Source organism: Ursus americanus, chromosome 2 (genome assembly GCF_024610735.1).
Source record: "Ursus americanus isolate L20-20 chromosome 2, mUrsAme1.1.p, whole genome shotgun sequence".
NCBI classification, from domain to species: domain Eukaryota; kingdom Metazoa; phylum Chordata; class Mammalia; order Carnivora; family Ursidae; genus Ursus; species Ursus americanus.
In genome coordinates, this window is record NC_142128.1 from 75,860,295 (window position 1) to 75,884,311 (window position 24,017).

At 35.8% G+C, this 24,017-nt stretch overlaps 1 protein-coding gene across 4 annotated transcripts in view; it reads left to right on the forward strand.

Moving 5' to 3' along the window:
• Nucleotides 1–24,017, forward strand: part of SYT14 (synaptotagmin 14) — a 202,879-nt gene that overhangs the window by 51,601 nt on the left and 127,261 nt on the right. For 2 of the 4 annotated variants that reach the window (XM_087857910.1, XM_045787828.2), the window contains exons 1-3: nt 16,397–16,457; nt 18,437–19,694; nt 23,509–23,724. In XM_087857910.1, the coding sequence (XP_087714036.1) occupies nt 18,761–19,694; nt 23,509–23,724 (1,150 nt within the window). In that variant the 5' untranslated portion in view covers nt 16,397–16,457; nt 18,437–18,760. Of the gene's footprint in view, nt 1–16,292; nt 16,458–18,436; nt 19,695–23,508; nt 23,725–24,017 lie in introns of those variants that run through there. The other 2 variants (XM_045787829.2, XM_087857908.1) reach the window with 1 other exon arrangement.

A 24,017-nucleotide genomic window follows, 5' to 3' on the forward strand; every position in this document is an offset into this window, starting at 1 on the left:
AATAAATAAATTGTTTTTTAAGATGGGCAGAAACATGAACAGACATTTCTCCAAAGAAGACATCCAAATGGCCAACAGACACATGATAAGATGTTCAACATCACTCATCATCAGGGAAATACAAATCAAAACTACAATGAGATAATCACCTCACACCTGTCAGAGTGGCTAAAATCAAAAATGCAAGAGATAAGTGTTTGCAGGATGTGAAGAGAAAGGAACCCTCTTGCACTCTTGGTGAGAACTGGTGCAGCTGCTGTGGAAGACAGTATGGAGGTTCCTCAGAAAGTTAAAAACAGAACTGCCCTACAATCCAGCAATACCACGACTGGGTGTTTACCCCAAAACCACAAAAACACTAATTCAAAGAAATAAATGCACCCCTATGTTTATTGCAGCATTATTTACAACAGCCAAATTATGGAAGCAGCCCAAGTGTCCACCAATAGATGAATGGATAAAGAAGATGTGGTGTATAAATATATAATGGAATATTATTCAACCATAAAAATAATGAAATCTTGCCATTTGCAACAACATGGATGAAACTAGAGAGTAATGCTAAGAGAAGTACGCCAATCAGAGGAAGACAAATACATAGGATTTCACTCATATGTGTCATTTAAGAAATAAATGAACAGAGGAAAAAAAAAGAAGAGGCAAACCAAGAAACAGACTCTTCAGTGTAGAGAACAAACTGATGGTTACAGGAAGAGCGGTGGGCAAGGGGATGGGTTAAATAGGTGATGAGGATTAAGGAGGGCACTTGTGATAAGCAGTGGGCGATGTATGGAAGTGTTGAATCACTGTATTGTACACTTGAAGCTAACATTGTATGTTAACCACACTGGAGTCAAAATAAAAAACTTCAAAAAAAGAAGAAATCTTAATAAAAAAAGTAAATGTAATATAAAGGATAAATCTTTTTTTTTTTAAAAAAGAAATTACCGTTCCTGATTTGTGGGGAGTAATCAGCAATTTATCTTGGACAATTAGTAAAAGCTATTTTTAGATTTTAACAATGGTTTTTCAGGGTCTCTGATTCTCTTAACTGTAAAGACTATTTGCATAGAAAACATACAAAGGAATTAGTATACTATTATATACCCCAGGCCCTTTCATCTCTTGATCTTTTCACTCTAAAGATCTGGGGGGATAATGTGGCAAACTTCATTAATAATTAATCTCAGTCATCCATTTAACTAAAAGACAGTGACTTGTCCAAAGTAATATTCTAAAAAGTATTAAAGTTAATTAAAATCTAGTTCTCAGAAACATTCTCCTTCCTTTAGGAATGTTTCACTGCTTTGAAGCTAAAGGCTAAGTAGAAGAATATATAGTCTTTATGTGTTGGGAGGACGAACAAAGATGGGAAATAATTTTCAAATGATTTTATAAGGGTTGGCTGTCATTCACCTGAATTTGGAGAAAAATGAAGGGAAGAGGCTGAAATAAAAGAGGAAAGAATATGAGACAGACCTAACGGTCAGAGTTGTTAATAGATTGACCTGGCCTTTTAGGCTTTCTTTGCGGTAGCAAATACCTAGAACTGTATTTAGTTTCGACTCCCAGCAGCAGGTATTCAGAATTGCAAAACAAAAATGTTCAGTAGTCTTCTAAAGGTTTCTGTAAAGGGAACCATATGGAATCTATACGCTATTTGTGTTCCATGACATCCAAACCGGTTGTTCCCTAAAATTCAGTACATATTGCCATATCCTTACAAATATGACTTTTCTTTATTAATATATTTTCTTTTGTCAACTCGGTTTCATTGACAAATGTTTTTTCTGTTTGTTTTCTTCTGCCTCATTGTGATATAGTCTCCAGATCCATTGTGTACTTTTTTCTTTTCAACTTTTCTGAGTTACTGGATCCAGTTTAGTGTTTTTATACAATTATAATTATCATCTGTCACCACTAATTTATTTCTCAGTTTTGAAAGTTCTCAGAATTCCTTTACGAATATGCACTTTCTTAGTATCTTCATCACAGTAACCTTAGCCATTTGGGGTTTATTTAAAATAGGATTTTCTTAACTTTTCTCTCAAGCAAATTGTTAGTCCTGTAAATTTTATACTCCTCTAATCTTTCTTGATAGCCTGTTTCAATTCTTAATCTTCACAGCTGAATAGTATTTCTGCAGTCAACTTTTTAGATTCTCATTAGAGGTCACTTTCTTTTTTATAATCTTGGAGTTCTGTCTTATGTGGTCCACCTGATCTGCATATACAGAATCCTTCGATAAACACCTTTTTGCCATTTCTTCTGTGGTATAAAATAATTTCACCTTTGGCGTAGGCTTTTAATATATGTGTCCTGAATTTAATTGTTCCTCTCTGGACCTTTTTAGTGTTCTCGGTTACATTTTGAAATTGGAGACCGTACTGCTTTAGTAGAAATCTGATAGCATAATAGAAGGCTTAATTTTCACCTGTTGGAAACGTTTGTTCCTGCCACATTTTATTGAGCCAGTATTTTCATTAGCCTTTCTCAGTGTTTGGCCTCTAGTGGGGTAGTAACTTGGCAGTTATCCATATTGATCTCATTTGGTTTTGATGTATTACTTCATTCATACATTGAGGTCCCTTGTGTATGTTTGTTTGAGTGTATTAGCAACCGTGCCCAACCTAGTTTGTAGGACCTTCTACAAAATTAATGAACGTATTCTCAATTCCTTCATTCAGGTTAGGGAAAGGTATTAAGTAACACAGTTTTGTTTTTTTTTTTAAAGATTTTATTTATTTAACAGAGAGACAGCCAGCGAGAGAGGGAACACAAGCAGGGGGAGTGGGAGAGGAAGAAGCAGGCTGTTAGGGAGAAGCCTGATGTGGGGCTCGATCCCAGAACACTGGGATCACACCCTGAGCTGAAGGCAGACGCTTAACCGCTGTGCCACCCAGGCGCCCCTAAGTAACACGGTTTTATGGAGTGATTCTCTTTAAGCTGATTATGAGTCCCTGGGTTTGGAGTGTAATCTTGCATCCTTTTGTGTGTATTCATTCTTTCAGTCTATCTAAACAGTCACATATACAGCTGTTGGTTCTTCCTGACTTCAAGTTGCTGTGCCAGAAAAAGAGAATATTTAGTTAGGGAGGGAGTAACTTTAATGGCCTCTTTGGCATTTGACCTAGTTACCAAGAAGACAAAAGTGATAACTCAGAAGGGTTGGCACAAGGCAAAAAAAGCAAAACCAGGTCTAATGCCAGTGCTTGCCTGAGAGAGAGCCGATGTGGTATGGCCTACCATGAGGTGACTTCCTTGCTGGACTTTCAAATCTTTCATCTAGAACCTAGATCCTACCTGTAAGTTTGTTAATTAAACTAAAATTTCATTTTAGAGAAAATTGTGAGTTTTATTTAAAAAAGCCAGACATCATGTGTTTTCCTTGTCTACATGAGTCATTCTTTCACAGAAAGAAATTAACAAGTTATCTGATACATTCCCTTGAGACGTACAGATTGTGCCTTAGCAACCCATGTTTTTCTAGAGAATTGAAAGTTATTGAAAGTATTTTGATAACTTGTGTTAATATTTTCTTCTGTATCTGTCATGGTGGTTCTTATAAAACGATAGCATTTGGCATTTAACCCATAGTTTATATTTCACTTGCTTGAATGTCAATCTGATTTTGATAGAAGGGAGATTGTCTGCTAAAGCATGTGAATGGACTACTACCTTTTTAATATATTCATAAGATCAGTAAGTAGTTTATTATGTTAGATGATTGTGATACAGTGCCATGAATTGGAAGGTCTTTCTTTGTCACTTGAAATAGAAGCACCAATGGAGCAAGTACAGAGAAAGCTTTTTAAAAATTAATGTAGGACATTATATGTGTGTGTTTATATTTACTCGTTTGTATATGTGAGACAGCCTGAAAGGGAGGCTCTCAGAAGAGCCTCTCTGTTGCAGCCTGTTCAGCTGAGGCAGGCACCTAGCAGGTCAGGCTATCATCATTTCCCGCTTGGATTATTGCAGTTACTTTATAAACTACCTCTTACTAGTCCTTCATTCCTGTCCTTACTTGTACGCCAGAATGATCTGATCATTGCCATGCTTGAAATATTTTATTGAGTCCCCATTGCCTGCAGGATAAAGTTCAAACTCCTTCACAGTTTTTACAAGATCTTTCATGATGTTGCCCTTGCTTACTCTCCTGCCTCATCTCTTAACCACTTGGCACCTTCTGTTCTGTTCCCTTAGCTGTGTCATTATCTCTTGCCTCTGGGCCTTTTCACTGTAAACCACCCCCCCTTTGCCGCCTTCCTCTTTCTTATTCTAGATTCTTCAGAGTTCAGTTTAGGAGTCACTTATTCCAGGAAGTCTTCTCTTATCTCCCAAGTCAAGGTTGGGTGCCCCTTGATACTTTAAGTCTCTGAGTTCTGGAACCACATTTGTCTTATTCAGGCTTCATTCCTATTGCTTAGTATTTATTGAATAAATTAATGTACAGTTAGTACTTCTCTGACTTTTTCACGGACAGAAAAGAGAACGTCTGTCCCTCATGAATATGCAAAGATCCTTGCTAAAAGCGTGAAGGTTTCTTAAAGTTCTGCGTTTATTTTTTTTAATTTCAGAAATTTTTATTTTGCTTTATTATCAATTTAATTATATATTTCTCTAAATCTCTAAAATAGACGCTACTAAAAGACGTGTCAATGTACACATTTTAATTTTCAATTTCGTCATTCCATTGCTTAGCTTTTCTCTTTCTGGTTTGCAGTTTCTTTCTTCTGCTATATGATTAATGTGGATTTTGTTACAGGTGATTGGTTAATTTGCAGCACTGCTCCTTATTTTATAGAATATTAAAATACTTTCTTTTACTACTTTAATGACTTGAAATTTGCGTTTGCAACCTCTGAGGACCAAGATTCAGATCGCCCCCTACTTGATTCGGCCCCAGCATTGCCATGCTTGTTCAGTAACACTGTCTGCAGCTGAAAGTAGAGCAGGGTGTTAGAGCACTTTTGCAAAGCTTTTCAGAGTAATTTTCTTTAAAATTTCCAGTATCTTTGCTGTCATTATATCTGATTGTGTGTGTGTGTGTGTGTGTGTGTGTGTGTGTAAAGGTAGAGATCACTTTGAAAATGGAGTTCCACATTTTTTATTCAATATGCATTGAGAATGCAAGTTAAGGATTAAAAAATCCCTCACTTGCAAATTGCTGCATGGAAGTAGGGGCACCATATGATGTTGAGCCCTTATCACCACTAACTAAAATGTGTTGGACCTCTTTAATGCTAATAAAGCATTACTGTGGACTTTTAGTTGCATACATATATATTCAGATGCAGTAAATCCGTGTCTTAAACTATATAGTGTTTTTGGAAAAGGCTGTGTGTCCTCAAACTGGATCAAGTTTAGGGTGAAGTAAGATGTTTTTAAGATGAACAAAGGATGTTTTAATCACTCCAGGAAGAGAAGTAGAGAGACTGATATCAGCAAGATGAGGGAGTAGGAAATCCCAATACTCATTCCCCAACAAAAACAATGATTAAACAACTGCTGATGGAAATAGCTTTAGGATAGTTCTAGAATACAATGGAGAAGCTGCAGCCCCCCCAGTGGAGCACACACACTGAGAAGGGCCACATTGAAAAGCAAAGTAAGCATTTTACCTGCATCACCCAGTCCTCTAGTTCAGTCCAGCTCGACACCAGGGGGGATCTCCTTGGCTGTGACCTCCCCCCAGGGGGAAAGGAGAGCAGAAGACTTCAGCAGCTTTCACCACTGCCAGTGAGGAACCTGGTAGTCCTCGCCACCCTCAGTCTTTGCCACTGGGGACCTCCAAAATCTTTGCTAACACTGACCCCAGCTGATGAAGCTGCCTGGAATTTACCCCTCAGAGTCGTCACCCCTACGCCTCTCCCTCAACCCCCAGGAATAGAGCTACCTCTTTGCTCCTACCCCTCCCAGACTGGAGTCACCAACACCTCCCCCACTTCCCTGTTCTGGGGCTGCTGTGTTCATGGCTCCACAGCCATTCCACATGTATGTGGACACTGGTGCTGCAGTTGATCTGCCTATGCCTGTACCCTAGGCATTGGTACTGCCATGTATGTGCTGGGCACACCCATGTCCTGGCCACTGGTACCACTGCTGAAGTCATGTGTGCCCCAGTGCTAAGAGACACCCTTGACTACAACCTTCCCCCACCGGGGAATAGGACAGTAGGAAGACCCCAGCAATATTTGAAATTATCCAGTGAGAAGGAAAAAAGGGATGAATAACAGTGAAGAAAGTCTATAGGCTTTGTGAGACACCATCAAGGGAAACAATATATTCATTTTGGGTGCGCCATATGGAGAAGGGTGGGAGGTGGAGGGGTACAGAAAGCTCATTTAAAGAAATAATGATTAAAAATGTCCACATCTGGGTAGAGAACTAGACATCCAGATTCATGAAGCTCAAATGTTCCCAAACAGGATCAACTCAAAGAAGACTGCACTGAGACACATTATAATCTAATTGTCAAAAGTCAAGGACAAAGAGAATATTGCACACAAGAGGAGAAAAGCAACTTGTCAGATAGAAGAGCACTGCCTCCCCCCACCATAGGATGATCATTAGGTTTCTCAGCAGAAACTTTGCAGGCCAGGAGAGAGTGAGATAATATATTCAAAGAGCTTAAAGAAAAAAACTCTGCCAACCAAGAATACAATACCTGAAAAAAATTTTCATTAAAACTGAAGACAAGATAACATTTTTCTTGGACAAACAAACCAGTGGAGTTTGTCATCACAAAATCTACCATACAAGAAATACTTTAGGGAGTTCTTTAAATTGAAACAAAAATTTACTAAGTATCAACATTAAAGTATATGAAAGCATAAATAAAAGTTTTGTTAATGGATACACCATGAAGAGCAAACTCTGACTTTAAGAACACAAATGGAAGTAAAAAGTGTCAAGTTTTTGTATGCAATTGAAGTTAAATTGTTAACTTAAAATACGTGATTCTACTACATGCTATTTTATGCTAGCGTCAAGCTAACCACAAAGATAAAACCCGTAATAGATACACAAAAGGTAAAGAAAAAAATTAAATTACTACAAAAGCAATCAGATGGCAACGGAAGCCCGTAGGAATGAAGATAGGGACAAAACATCTGCATGATAGGAAACAATAACAGAATTTCCATAGTAAATCTTCACCTGTCAATAATCACTTTTAATGTAAATGGATTAAACTCACCAGTCAAAGGACATAGAGTGGCTGAGTGAATAAAAAGACAAGATTTAGCAAGAGACAAGAGACCATTGACAAGAGACTCACTTTAGATGTAAACACACACACAGGCTGAGGGGGAAGACATGGAAAAATGTGTTTCATGCAAATGGTAAGCAAAAAAAAAGCAGGAATGACTATACTTACATCAGACAAAATAGACTCTAAAACTGCCTCTCAACAGAAATTTCATTATATATTGGTAAAAGAGCCAATTCAACAGAAAGAAATAATCGTAAATATACAAACGTGTACACTGTTAGCAGGAATGTAAATTGGTACAACCATTATGGAAAACAGTGTGAATTTTCTTTAAAAAATGAAAAATAAAACCGACTTATGATCCAGCAAACCCAATTCTAGGTATATATCCAAAGGAAACAAACCCAGAATCTCTAAAAAACATCTGCACTTCTACGTTCATTTCAGCCTTATTCATAATAGCCAAGATATGGAAACAACCTAAACATCTATCAGCAGATGAACTGATACATAAAATGTGGTGTATCTGTACGATGGAATATTACTCAGCCTTAATAAAGAAAAAAATCCTGCCATTTATGACAATATGGATAAACCTGAAGGACATTATGCTAAGTGAAATAAGCCAAACAGAAAGACAAATACTGCATGATGGCACCTATATGTGAAATCTAGAATAGTCAACCTTGTAGAAGCAGAAAACAGAATGGTGGTTGTCAGGGGCTGGGGGTTGGTGGAGGGTGGGAAGCTGTTGGCACAGAGTTTCAGTTATACAAGATTAATCAGTTCTGGAGATCTAACGTACAACAATGTGACTAAAATTAACTATACAAGGTATCTTGACGTTGCTAAGAGAATAGATCTTAAGCATTCTCACCACAAAAAGGAAAAAAAGATAACTGTAAGGTGATAAGGATGTAAGGATATATTAATTACCTTGATTGTCATTATTGTACAGTCCACATGTATATCAGATCAAGTTGTACCTTACATATGTATAATTTTCAATCGTTATACCTCAGTAAAGTTTGAAAAAAATGTACAATAAGAACAAAGCAATTTTTAAAGAAAAGTAGTATGGATATAACATTAGGATATAGGAAGAAGGTGGTGCCTCTCTAAGATATTAGAAAGAAACCAATTTGCATTTGTCAGAATTTGATGGCTTAGAATTAAAGCTTGAAGTACGCATATCTGAAACTTGTTTGACATCATAAATTGGCCGTAACTAGAAGATTCTCCTGTTGGGGCGCCTGGGTGGCACAGTGGTTAAGCGTCTGCCTTCGGCTCAGGGCGTGATCCCGGCGTTATGGGATCGAGCCCCACATCAGGCTCTTCCGCTGGGAACCTGCTTCTTCCTCTCCCACTCCCCCTGCTGTGTTCCCTCTCTCGCTGGCTGTCTCTATCTCTGTCAAATAAATAAATAAAATCTTAAAAAAAAAAAAAGATTCTCCTGCAATTGGTGTTGACTTTTCAAAATCTTGTTTATAGTAGCTCAGCAATGAAGGTCTTACTGAAGGGGGAGAGCAAAGAATCATTAGCAAAGTAAAGGCCAGAGAGAAGTGACCCTCTATTTGCCTGTACCATTTATCACTCAGATAATTTTGGAGGAATTCATACACATTGAATGGACAGTGAAAAATTTGGAGGCAGTTAACCCTAATTTGTTGATCAAAAGAATGACTCTGCTTTACTATATGCAGATTTGCCAGGAAAATAAGTTTGTCTTAATTTAAGCTTCATTGGAATTGTAATTTGAAGCCTCAATCAAGAGCATACTTGAAGAAAAATAACTTTCTGAGAATGTTTGACAGTTATTATGTTAAGTATTTGGTTTAAATATAAGTTTATTCAGTGCATGTTAAGTATATTATTATCAAGTCTAAGTATGAGGCATATGGTTTAAATATATTTTGCATTTGGTTTCCATACTTATTAAATGGGGTTTTTTTTCCAGTTTTTTTTTAAGACCGATTTAGGATTTTTCACTGTTGTGATATTTGAATGAAATTTCAGTTTATTACATGGTACTTAGAGAAAATATTGGTTCAATCTATTGATGGTTTGACATTTGAAACAAGTTGGATATCATCTGTTTTATCAATCTTGTCAGGTGACTGTCTCCCAGAGGGCAGTTTTGTTTGTAAGATTTTAGGCAGTGTCCCACATCACTGCCATCTGTGCCTTCCCCTCTTCTTGTCCCTTGAAATTACTCAGCAGTGAATTATGTCACTTAGGAGTAAATGTTTTTTGGTTTTTTAATGATTTTTTTAGTAAAATCTAAAGTTAATAGTTACGTATTATTATATTCCTTTCTTGATTTATATATGTCATCTTTCCAGTTTTCTGTTATTTATATCATCATATAAAAATTTGTAGAAGCAACTGAGATATTATACAAGGAGATTTAAGCATATCAAATTAATCTTTTACTTTCCTATATTGTTTCTCAGAAATACTGATAAACTCTTTATGTCCAAACCAGAGCAAACACAAATTGTGGAATTTTTCTGATTAGAATATCAGAAAAAATATTCAGGACTTATTAAATAGTAAGCAAGTATTTCTTTTATAATGAAAGTTGGCTTCCTGTATAGTTCACATTTTGTTCAAGAGATAGAATTACAGGGGGTGCCTGGGTGGCGCAGTCCTTAAGCGTCTGCCTTCAGCTCAGGGCGTGATCCCGGCATTATGGGATCGAGTCCCACATCAGGCCCCTCCGCTATGAGCCTGCTTCTTCCTCTCCCACTCCCCCTGCTTGTGTTCCCTCTCTCGCTGGCTGTCTCTATCTCTGTCAAATAAAAAAAAAAAAAAAGATAGAATTACATCTATTAAATGAATTATTAAAGTCTCCATGACATGTAGTTAGAGGACTAGTGTTTCATGCCAAGTAAGACAGATCAACAATACAGACCTTATAATACAAATTGTAAGTGGTTCTCTTTAATCCTTCTTTTTTAAAGAATTATAAGAAGCCTGGGTACTTTATTTAATTTTGCATTTATGATATAATTAAAAGAATAATTTTGTAAAATTTATTATAATTTACAGATATGAATATAAGATTTGTAATTAGTTTTGATAAATAAATAAACTTTAGAGAAGAGCACAAATAATATTGAAAATACAAAAGCTCAATAAATAAATATCTGCCTTATACTTATTTTTATGTATATCCTAGTATTTTTTTCATAAAACTTAAATAGAAAATGTTTTCTTTGTGACAAAATGGAAAGTAGAACTTAAGTGAATTCTGCAATACATTCAGAGTCAAAATGGATTTGCTCCTGCTTTTACTTTTTATAAGACTGTTATTTCACCATTTTCTTCCTATGAACAATTTATCTGTAGAAATTAAAGTGAATTGTATTACTATTATTGAAACTTGGATTTTGACAAAAAGTGGGTTTTTTCATCTTTTATAAATATGTATATATATGTATATATATATTCATTTCTAAATGTATAGTAAAGATAACAGTAAAGCCAGTCAACTGTACATAACGTAAATAATCATTAATCTTGGACAAGCTAAACTTTTTGGATTTCCTGGTGAGATATTATACCTTTTTCCTTTGCAGTATAATCTTTACACACTTCATACAGGGGATCATACAGCTCACAGAGACCTTATAGGACTATATACAGACCGGATATATTTTTAATGAGCATTACTGATGACTATCAAGCTTATTATTCTATAGGATACATTTAGTTTTTAACTTTTCATACATGGCATATACTATAAGGATGTACCATTCATTTTGGTTTCTAAGCATACTTCTGTAGTTAATTTTAGCATATTTAGGAAAGTATCTTGAATAGAAAAAATTATTCCAGTTTTATAATTTATATTTTTACTTTGAGGAAGCTTGAATCAGTTGCTATTTTTAAACATATATAAAATCTAAATCATAAAATGTTTTCCCTTAATGTATATAGTAAGCTCTATTACTTTGATCACATAGCTTTCCCTTATATTTATATTACAGGTTGGCATGTAAGGAAGCAGTATTGCTGGATGTTTAGGAACAGGGGCTCTGGAGTTAGAATGTATGGGTTCAAATCCAGGTTCTACCATTTCCTGTATTTGTGGCCTGAGACAAGTTAATTAGTCTCTGGGCCTCAGTTTACTAATCTAAAGATTAAGATGATGTACTTAAAAGTTGTACATAAAGTCATTTTGACCATTAAGTTTTAAAATGAGAGAGATTATAACAATGCCTGGCAAATAGGAAGCAAGAGGGATGAGTGTTTGACATTTTGGCTCAAGAGTCATTATGCCGGCCTTCAAATCAAGACTCTGTCACTGAATTTTAAGATCTTGAAAATTCTGCTTAACTCTTTCTGAGCCTCAGTTCCCATATCGGTAAAATTGGGTTGTAGTGAAGAATCAACTGGATAATGCTTGTAACTCCTAAATGTAATGCTTAAAAGGAGCCAAGGGGAAAAAAAAAAAAGAGAGAGGGGCAACCCAAGAACAGACTCTTAACTGTAGAGAACAAACTGGCGGTTACCAGAAGGGAAGTGGGTGGGGCATGGGTGAAATAGGTGATGGGCCTTAAGGAGAACATTTGTTGTGATGAGCACTGGGTGACGTATGGAAATGCTGACTCACTGTATTGTACACCTGAAACTAATATTACAGTATATGTTAACTAACTGGAATTTAAAAAAAAACTTAAAAAAACAGCCCTTAGCAAGTAATAACCACTCTTAAATATTTGATGTTGCTCATATTATTATTATTTGGTCTTGGTTTTATTGTTTATCACATGTAAATTTTACAAATTTGGATTATAGGGAAATAATGCATTAGTGAATTTTGAGTTTTTAATGAACTCAAATTCGATTCAGCAAATTAAATTCTGCAAATGTATATTAACCTAAACTAATTATCTGTTTGCTGTTAAATAGGTTTTGAAGCTCCTCCTTAAAAGGTAATATGCATTTTGCAATAGTGTTTACTTGCTTACAGTGGCTAACCTAGAATTTTGGGAAAGAGTAGGTTTATGTACAGATAATTTAATCGTAATCCTAGGAAGACCTATGCAGACCGGCTTTGTAAGCAGGTTCATAATATAAATAAGATTTTAGGCATAATTTCTTATACCGAATGGAAAATATATTTTCTACAGTGAGATCTAAGTTAGTGTAATTTTATTTTGTTTTTTGATGGTGTATAGCATTCACGTCTTTAATTTCAGTGTATTTTCTTTTGCAGTTTTATGCACAAGGCTTTGTCAAATGTTTCCATGCTTAAAACTGTTACTGGCCAACTTACAGTATCATGTCATTTGAAATAATCAATATTATTTTAATCCTGAGATAAGGATGAAAAATAGAAGTCTGAAGCTTTTTAATATTTTCTACTAGAAAATGTTTTTTTCTTGTATACAAGCATATTACTGTTTTAAAATTTAAATATTTTCAAAGACTGTAGAAGATGGACGTTTAAGCAATGGATAAGAAAGGAGTTGTGTGACTAGTATATTTACATTAAGCATCTTTCTCCTTTTTCTAGTGGAGAAAGATTTTTTGTTAAAAATTTTTCCAAACTCACAGTATATAGCTATCTAAAAACTTGTTAAATAAGATTTACCCATCATGTGCCAGGTTGGTTTGTATTTAGTCAGTAAAACCTTTCACTTGGAATAGGCTGAACAAAAGGAGGAAAACTCTCAAATCACGTCTAACAAACGCAAGCTTCATGAGAGCGCTCTGCTCATACTTCCCTTTCTTTACTAGGCATCCACATTGAAACAGTCTGGCAGTTCCGATGTAACACGTCAACAACTAAACTCATTATCTGCCTCTCTCTTTCCAATTCCCTCTTAGCCCTCATGCCTTAAACTATGTCCCTTTCCCTTTATATTTTTTCATTTTGGTTCATGGCGTAACCAGTAACTCATTCACACAGACTGGAAACTTGAGAATTATCCTCGGCTTCTCTTTATCTTCGTCTCCTACATCTAATCGATTAGCTTATTATCTGTTTTCCTTGAACAAAAACTAGAGTTCACCCCTCTTCTCTGTCACCACTGTTACTTCTTCATGTAAGAACTCCTCATACTCTTCATCAGGAAACAATCTGAGGGTTGCTGGAGGGGAGGGGGTAACTGGGTGATGTCATGAGCACTGGGTATTATATACAACTGATGGATCACCGAACTCTACCTCTGAAACTGATAATACATTATATGTTAATTAATTGAATTTAAATGAGAAAAAGGAACTCCTCCTGCATTGCCACCAATCACTCCTACTGTATTCCAGTTTTCTAAATGTTTTAAGCAATATAGTTCTGCAAATACAATATCTTCAGGATGGTATTCAAGTTTCTTTGACATTTTGGATCTTTTATCTCTAGTCTCAGCTCCTCTGGTATATTCTAGATCTTTCCTGAACACACATTCATTCATTCGTTCATTTACAAATGATTATATAACGTTAGCTATGTGGCATTGTGCTAAATGCTTTGAGAACACGGAGGCAAGTAAGACAGACATGACCGTGACCCACTAGCGCGCCTAGAATGCCATGCACACTGTTTCTGTGTCTTTTCCTGTACTATTTCATCTGTCCCTTCACTGTTTGATAGAGTTTTATTAATCCTTCATGCCCTACTCAAGTGTTACCTCCTTTCTGTAGCATTTGTAACTTCCCCAGGTCATATTTCTTTGTGTTCCAATAATACTTTGTATTCCTGCCTCTATTATAGCACTCACTGTATTATACTTGTTTATAGTTGATTCCTCCTCCACCCCAGGTTAAATTTTCAAATGGGAAGGAAGGAGACGAAAAGAGAAACGCAGAAATAAGGACTGAGACATGAGATAAGAGACAAAAAGAGGAGAGAAGGAATACAGGAGAAGTAGCATGAGCGGTCGTTAAAAGCACAGATCCTGTAGCTAGCCACGGTTTGAATCCTGACTCTTCCATTCATAAGCTGGACACATAATTTAATATCTCCATATCACAACTTATAATGGAGATAATAGTATAATCGTGAAGATTTAAAAAGTTAATATATGTCAAGTACTTAAAACAGTCCCTAGTACGTAATATATGGTACATGTATTTGTTGCTATTTTTGTTAGCAATAATTTAGCTTTTTTAAGTGAGGTGAGCTATGTTTTCTTTCGTTCAGTCTTAAGAGATGGGAGATTTTCAGGTTGCATATTATTTAACCCTGTGTGTTCACTTAAATGCATCAAATTTTCAAGTGTATTTTGGACCTGGGCTAAAGGGGGAGCTCCTATACATACGTGCTTATGGCACAGTATTGAATATAAGTTTGTTGAGCATTTTGCCTTTTATACCAGGTCCTGTCCTGCTTCTGACTTCCCTAGCTATTAGAATTGTTGAAGATAATTCTTCTGTTTTCATTTTTACTTCATCCTTCAGGCTTGATGCATACCACTGTTTTTGGTAATATAGCTTAGATTATTTTTTAGTTAAAATACTCTTGTCTTTCCTGACTGTTCTCCAACCTGAAAAATGAGACAGTCAGAGCTAATGTCTGGGCATAACTTCTCGTTTCTGGTAGCAGGAACTGTTCCTCGTTCTGATATTTAGACTGCATTTCTACATTCAGTCTCTCCCCTTTTCCTTACAGTGTCACTCTGCTCAGTTCTCTACCACAATCCTGTTGATCCAGCTTTGAATAGACTATCATGACCTAGCACTTCTACACCCGGGATGGCTGACATTCACAAATAATGAAAAGCTAGGAGATAAAAACAGTCCTCATCGGACTGGTTGGTGACTTCATTGTAAACAAATGAGTTATATAGATGCTAACTGCTGTGGTCCTTCTGATTAAAGAAAGAATCTGGGAGGCGCTGACATTTTAGTTGCTGCTTGAGCAGTGGAAGAAGAAAGAGTAGATTGTACGTTGTAGAGGGTATTTGAGGCTTAGCATTCCTTCTCACCTAATACTTGAGTATTACATGTAAGCATTAGGGATAAAAATTTAGTTCCTGTTTAACTCCAAATGACTGGTGTAGTAACAAATAATGCAAATGTTGAGAGATTGCTGAGGACTGGAGAAGTTGTTGATTTTTGTTGTTGTTGTTCTCGCTGTACAACATCTCCATGTATGATTTCATGTATTCTCTTGAGAATCTGGTTTATCATAACAAAGTTCCATTAAGTTTCTGGAATATACAGTGATTTCCTGTCTCTGGGCCTTTGCACTTGCCATGTCTTCTGCCTGGGATAGTGGTAACTTGCTAATTCTTAATAATTCTTAGAATATTATCATGGAGGCCATAACTTTCAGAAAAGCCTACTGGATCCTTCAACAGTGGCTTAATTGTTTCTGTGGCTCGTAGTCCCTGTTCTTCCCTACTCACGGACTCTGTTCCACCATGTCATAAGTGCCTTCACCGGACCGTTCATGGAACACAGGAACTGTGTATGTGATAATGCCTGGTGTATGGCTGCTGGTCCGGAATATTTGTTGATTGAATGAATGAGTGAGATATGGTAGAGAGCAGACTCGGTCATTCCAGGTGAGGGGAAGAAGATGAACAGAGACAAGGTGTGTGGAAATGCATGTAGCTGATTAGGAGGCAGTGGGTGGAACCATTTGATTAGGGTGTAATACTGAAAAGAGGCTGGAGCTTTGAATGCCAAGTTAAGAAGTCCAGAGTTTATTAAATAAAATGGGCCATTGAAGCTTTTAGAGATAAGAATAATAGTATACGTTCTTATAAATTTGGCTAAGTAAGATTCCTGTGCATGGGAAATAATTTTTTCTAATTCTTGTGCTAAAATTTTTGTAATACTCTTAAATGGACTAAATATGTAACTGCCTATTTTATAAACTCCTTTTAAGATTGCTTCAACATAATTTATACAGAAACTTTTGGATTTGAATAAGTACTGTTGAATGAATTGAACAGCTCATTAAACAGTGCAGTTTGTTTTTCTTATAAACCTATGTAAACTATGACAATTAAAAAGTATAATGTAACTAAGGTGGTAATCTAACATATGTGTGGGGGTTTCCTTTTTATTTGTAGCTTAAAGAAGAATAAACGCTTACAGCTGTGACTTTTTTTTCCTCTAGTATCTCCAGAGGCAGTTGGATTTTTGTCAGCTGTTGGGGTGTTTATTATCTTGATGCTGCTCCTTTTTCTCTATATTAATAAGAAGTTCTGTTTTGAAAATGTTGGCGGGTTTCCAGATCTTGGTTCAGGATATGGTACAAGGAAGAACTCACAAGATAAAATTTGTAAGTATCGTCACTGCTTTTCTTACTTTTTCTTTTTATCTATACCATTCTGTTATTTTATTTTTTTAAACATACATGGTAAGGTTGGTTTTGACATACTGTAAACTAGCATTTGAGCCACTTTTCTGTGAGAGTAAAAAAAAAAATCCAATAAGTAAATTATGTTCAATTATCTTTCTGTTCACGAATTGCTAATATATCGCATAAAGATGAATTGCATACTTTCAGAAAATGACATTTTCATTTTTCATATGTAAGGTATGCTTTTGAGCCTGTAATATGAGTAGTTATGCTTAAGAAGGAAGTATCTTCTCTATATAGCTTAAATCTTACTGTCCAAATAACTCTTTAGAGAGCTTTTCCCCATATTCCCATAGAAGGGTTTTGAAAGTATTCACCCTTTTTCTTTATTTGCTGTTGAATTCTCAGCTGATGGATCATTTTATTGTTTGGAAAAAGTGGTTTTCTTTCTTTACTCAGTGTATTGATAAAGTCTGCTTATAAAAATTAGTGTTCCTCCCCCTCCCTTGGTGCATAGGCATTATATCACTTCCTACTACCAGATACTAGGAGAGATGAGGGCTATAATCTTGTTCTCTCTTTCATGAAAAGTATCCCGTGGAGTTAATTTTTTTATATTATTGTAAGAGTTCTTTATTTGCTGTTTACAGAGACTGGCTTATATAAATGATAGCAGAAGCAAGTTGAGAATTATAAAAGCAAGGTGTTAATTTGGAACAGTACTGCAGAGCATTAGCAGAAAAACCTGGCTTTTCTTGTCTGTGTACGGTGTTGGAGAGATGTTGTTCTCTTACTTCTGGTAACTTAAAAAATGATAGCATTGTTTATAAAAATTTTTTGGTTTCTGAATTACATCTGTGACTTCTGCCTCAGGAAAGTGTAGTATTTTTGTGATTTTTGATTCAAGTTCAACGTTTCTCATACTTGAGTCTTGCTTCTTGATCATTTGTGTAGAGTTGAACTGGTTAAAGCTCTCTCTTGGGGCAGCCTCCAGGAATCCCCTGGTTCAGCATTTCTGCTTTTTCTCTGAGCTAATGACCCCTTTACACTCTTCAAAAGTATCGAAGACCACAAAGAGGTTTTGTTTATGTGAGTTGTATCTATTGATAAGTACCATAGTAAAAGTTAAAACTGAGAAAATTTAAAAATATTCTTATCAATTTATTTGTTTAAAAAAGACCCAATAACTTGTGATGAGCACTGGGTGTTACATGTAAGTGAGGAATCACTAAATTCTACTCCCGAAACCAATAGTACCCTATATGTTAATAACTAGAATTTAAATAAGAACTTGGAACAAAAAAACCCCACAAAAACCCCAATAAGCCTATTACATACATGTTAAATATAAGTAACATTTTTTTTAACTTAAAAAAAGTTTATTTTCTACTCCCCCCCTCCCCAAAATGATGAGAAGAGTGCCATTGTTTTATATTTTCTGCAGATCCCTTTAATGACTGGCAAAGAAGAACCAGCTGTTATTCTCATGTCTGCTTCTCCAGTCTGCCATGTAGCCTCTGGAAAACTCCAGTGTTCATTTATGAGCAAATGAGAGTGAAAAAGTTAAATATCCCCTCACTGTTATTATAAAAATGGTTTTGACCTTGACGATCCTTTGGAAAGGTTTTGTGAACCTTACTTTTTCTGAGCCTTGGTTTTTTTTCCCACTTATTAAATAGGAATAATAATATTGACTTTCTAGAGTTATTGTGAGATCAGGTATAACAACTTGTAAATCCCAATGCCTTGCATCTGGTAGCAACTGTGCAAGTGTTCGCCCTCTGCTCTTTCCTCTGTCCTGATCTCTGTGCAAATTGCTTATTTTCCCCTTAGTAGTTGTCTTAATTTGAAATGATACTGGTAGTTTGTTAATAATATAGGATAGTTCCCCTACATAGACTATTAGTAAATAAACCAAAAGTCCGTAATAAAAATCCTTTTTATACTTCTTCTTGCAGGTATAGAATAAAAAAACCAATAGTATTTGAGGGGAAAATATTGTCTTGCTGCTGTTATGATAGCTATGGAGTGGGAAAAAATGTAATTACATTTAAGCCAAGTGGTTTGATTTTTTTTTTTTTTTGGAAGAGTTTTTGCTTCGACGTATTTCTTTCGATGCATAATGCATTTACAGAAAGATTAAAAGCCACAATGCAAAATAATAATACAGAGCTCATGAGTAACAACATTTAAGTACATTTTAAATTCAAATTCCTAAGTGGTTGATGTTTTGAGAAGAGAAAATTCCATTGTTGCATCTGTTAGGAATAAGGAGTTAGAAAATGGCATTTTTCAAAACTTTCCAGCAGAATCTGCCTTCGGTATCTTCTCTGGTGGACACAATCAGTAATGCCGTAGAAGATCTGACCACTGCTGTTGGGGAAGTCAGCTACGCTTTAACTGACTCAGTTGCTGAGCAGGTAACAAGTATGATAAATGGCTTTCGCCCAGAAGAAGAAAACTGTGCAGTGGCAGACACTGTAGTAGATACTTCTAAACAAGCCAATGCCATGTCACCAGAAGTCTCCAAAGACACTAATTGTCAGAAAACACAGTCCAGTTCAGAGCACAGAGCAGATCGAATCAGTTGTTACAATACTTCAATTTCACAAAAGCAAGATCACAGAATGGACGAAGAAAGAGGGTTCAGACATATTAATGATAGGCAACAGGCGCCGTCAAAAGGCCAGGAAGGCAGTTATTCTGGTGGTGATTCTTCTTTGAGAGGTCACCTGAGTGATGGTGGGATGTCAGTTACCAAGCAGAATGCAAGGGCTGGATCTGCTTGTGAAGAACTTGAACATACTGACAGAGGTAAAAAAATTGGATTAGGAAGTCCCGATGATGGTAAGAATGACTTAAAGGAGGTAAGATATCAAGAAATGAGAGAAAATCATTTAAAGAAAGCTGAAAAAGCTATTAAAAGTAAAGGACCCAGAGGGAATGAGTGGTCAGGAAATGAGTGTTCTCCAAAACATATTTTGGCAAGCAACAGACATATGATACAGGAACCCGCCATGAAAGAAGACCTACACCCAGTACCATCAGCTAATTCTACAGATAAGTTACACGGAAAAATCAAAGAACAAAAAAATCCAACAACGTGCTACAAAGTGAAAGGAGACATAAAAACAAAGAAAAATGAAGCCATTTCTGCCCACAAAGGAACAACAAAGAGTAAAGATGAAAACTATTCTAAGATAATACCAGGAAAAGGTGAGGTCTCCTACTGGGGGTTTGAGTGATAAACTTTTCTCTTGATTTTTTGAATTAAGAAAACATCCAAATTTCCAAACTTTCCTATACGTGTCTATATATCTAATTTGAAATTTTCTTGAATCCTCTTACTGGGAGACACTTTTAAGTTCATTCATTTTTTTTTTTTTCCTGACCATCCTTTTGAAAGCATTCATGTTCTTTGTACACTGCTAACTTAAGTATTGTCCCTGGTCCCTGCATTATTTGGCCAATTTTTCAGTGGCCCTAATTTTTCTTAGTGGTTGTTTATTCGACAACCAGAAACTCCAGTTTCAAATAGTAGGCATTCTCTAGTTGGAGTGTATTTAGTATGTTATAGTTGAATTTTAAAATTTAATATTTTTGTAACTGACCCCTGAGACCCTTACACTATGTTGCCCTTCGAGTCTATCCCCATAAGAATCTGTATCAAGTGTTTTTTATTTTTCCTTTAGAGCAATAGAGTTTGTTTTATTTATTTATTTATTTTTAAAGATTTTATTTATTTATTCACTTGAGAGAGAGAGCGAGCGAGCGAGCAGGGGGATGAGCAGAGGGCGAGGCAGACTCCCTACTGAGCTCAGAGCCCAAGGAGGGGCTCCATCCCCTGACCCTGAGATCATGATCTGAAGGGAAATCAAGAGTCAGATGCTCAACTGACTGAGCCACCCAGGCGCCCCTTGAGTTTATTTTATTGAATAACACCCTTCAGGATATGTGTCTATTCGTTTAGCCACATATCAAGAATTTTATATGAGTTCTGTGTTTACAATGAGTATACATGAACAATCTATTGTTTTTCATGAGTTCTCTATGTAGAATTAAGATCCCAACCAATCATTTATAGTTTTTAACCACAGTATTTGTGACAATTTTCAAAACAGTGAGCCGACAGTTACTTGGTTTGGTTGCAGAAATGCTTTGTACTGCTAGTGATTACTTTTGGTAATCCCTTAGTCATTTCCATTTATTGCTATCTGATCACAAGGCCAAAAGTATACTGGCTCTTATTTAAAATACAGATATATCTGTCATTTTTCTGTAAATTTAGATTCTCATGAAAATAACAAAAATCTGAGTGGCAGTAGAAATGAGGAAGACTTTCAGTTCTGCTGCATGGCTTCATGCAGAATCAGGGTCTGCTATTTATCAATTATATGGATGATTTTTAAGTGATATCATAGAGGCTGATCCAGGACAGATAGACTAGTTAAAAAGGAAAGCCAGTCTTTGGAAGTATGTCCTTTTTGGAGTCTGTTTCGACTTTTTTTGACTGTTTTGAGTTATCAAATTCAGTAGTTTTGCGTAACCTTGGTTTAGTTTTTTTAGCCTTATTATTTGAAGCAGCAAAAATAAAATGAAGTAGGATACATACGCTGTTCAGAAAATAACAGAATAGACAGTAGTAATAAGTGCCATGTATGTAGCAGTATACAGTTAATTTTGTTTTGATTTCTTTTCATTCAGAAGCATGCTGGTCCCTAGAAAACTCAAGTATCTCTCAGGTATTCTAGATTATAGTTAGTACTAAACGTAAACATATTATGTTCTAAAAGTCTTGAAAATCATTTGACCCATAGATTACTTCTTCATATAGCTGAACTCTAATATTATTAGTTAATAGTAATATCAGTATTACTAATACCTGTGTTGTAGGTTTGTTCATAAAGCTTAGAGGGTATAGAAAGAGAAGGAAGTTTCCTTCTATATTTCTGAATGCAGGACTGCTTTAGGTAATATTTTATAATAAGTGAAGTGTGATGGCAGAATGTCTAGTGACCCTCCTCAGAGTTCTCCTGCTGCCTTAGAGACCACCACCATGGTAGCCCACAAAGTGCTAAAGCTCTCAACTGGGAGTCAGAAGGCCCAGGTTCTAGACCAGATCTACCATCACCTCCGCACCGTCTAACAGCACTTTCTGCACTGATGGAAAAGTCCCATGTAGTCCACGTGGTGACCACTAGCCACAGGCACGTATAGCACTTATATGGCCAGTAGCACTGGGGAGACTGGGGTTTTAAGTTATGTTATTTTATTTTATTTTATTTTATTTTATTTTATTTTATTTTATTTTATTTTATTTTTTGGTGCAAAAAGGACAGGGGGACAGGACCCATGGGCGGAAAGAGCCACTGCACCAGGGTTGTGAGGGGTGACTGATTATATACTTGGGAGTTGTAGGAGGTAAGGAAAAGGAGATTTTCAAAAGAACTTTCATGAATTATTTTGTTTTAAATCAAATAGCTGCACGTGGCTAGTGACTACATATTGGGCCGTGCAGAATATGACACTGGTCATAGCTTACCCTCTCATGGCTTTCTCTTACTGAATTAAAACGGAGGACTTAGACTAGTGACATCCAGGCTCCCTTCCTTCTGACTCTAAACATACCATTTCTCTACCATATTTTTAAATGGCTTATTCTGTCTCCCCACCTGAATTTCAAACCTTGATTCCTTTCATACAGATGATCTCAAATGTTTATAAAGAGAAAAATACCTCTACTAAACTAATCAATTCTACCTGCTGTGATCTCTTTATCTTTCCAGAAATGTTTTATTATTCTGAGAAGGCTCATCTTAGGTTAAATGAACCTCAACATAGTGTAGTTTTAAAATTTTTACTTTAAAAAAATGGTAACAACTAGTTACTATTATACTAGTTAACTATTATTTTAAGAATAATACAAGTTTTATATATCCTGAAAAATTTATTTGAAATTTAGTTATACTTAAGTAAAATTTTCTTAGTAACTCTCCCTTTCAAAGAAAATAAGTGTGTCCTTCCACATATTTTTGTATGTGCATATGAACATACATTGCATATATGTGTATCTGTGTGTGTGTGTGTATCTTGCATGTAGGGGTGTGTTTGTGTGTGTGTGTTTAAATGGGAATGTAGGTTTGCTTTCTGTTTTATAACCTCCTCTTTTCTCTTAACATAATGCTGTAGTTACTCTTCTGTGAGTACCTGTGAGTTCACCTCCTCGTTTGTAGTGACTGCATACTGTATCATTGCTTAGAGATATCACAGCGTACTTAACCAAAGCCCAGTGATGGACGTTTAGATAATATTTTATTTTTGTTTTCTGTTGCTGTTTAACACAGTGGAGTGAATTGTCTGAAATACATATCTTTGCTCACTTGTTAATTATTTTCTTAGGCCGAATTCTTGGAGATGGAATTGGTAAATTCCTAGAAATGAATCACAGACTGTGCAGATTTGAAGTTTGATACGTATTGCCAAATTGCTCTCTAGAAGATTTGTACCAGTGATAATTCCGCCAACAGTATATGTCTGCCCATTTCTCTGTTCTCCTAGAAATAAGCATTATCATTTTTGAAAATTTGGACCCAGATGATAACTGAAATGTCTCTAGTCACATTCTAGTTTGAATCGGGTTCATAGGTACTGGCAATAATGCTTCCAAGTCTCTCTCTGTGCTACTCATCCTTTAAAAGATTGTGTCTGGTGGCAAGTTCTGTTATTTCCTTTATCTGTAACATGGCTGGGAAATCCCTGCGACTAACCTTTTTTTATAATTAGAATATACAAATTGATCTTTTTCTATTAAAAATATGAAAATCTAAAGCTTTGGGCTTCTTAAATGAAAAAACTATACTTATTTAAAGTTGAAAATTCACATCGTGTATGTATGTGTATATGTACATTCATGTGTATGTGGATATATGTGACATTTATCTCTGTGTGTGTATATGTATGTGTGTGTATCAAATTCATCGTAGTTTATTGTGTTAAAATTTTGATTTGTTCTCTCTGTCATTCCAAATAGATAATTCCTACATGGACAAAGATGAGCATGGTTCATCCTCTGAAAGTGAAGATGAAGCACTGGGTAAATATCACGAGGCCTTGTCCAGAACACACAATTCCAGACTACCGTTGGCAGATTCGAGACAAAAGAACTATGCTTGGGAAACAAGACAAAAATACAGCCCTTTGTCTGCGGAGTATGATGGCTACAGTAGTGAAGCATCCATCGATGAAGGTAACACAGGCTACTTATTTTATTTTTTTAGATCACATGCTATAGTATTAGATTATTTGTACCTAAAATCCTAGGCCTCTGTGGCTGCACGATAAAACAAAAGATAAGCAGAGTCCCATTTCTGTGAATATAATTTATCAAAATTCAGATCTTTGGACTGAAGCCAAAACCCAAAACACCTCAAAGCAAATCACCAAATAATTTAAATACCATAGTACTTGTGTTTCTCTTTACACAACGCAAGCACGAGGTGGAAGAAGTGAATCTGCTGTTGTCTCACATGGAGTCAATTT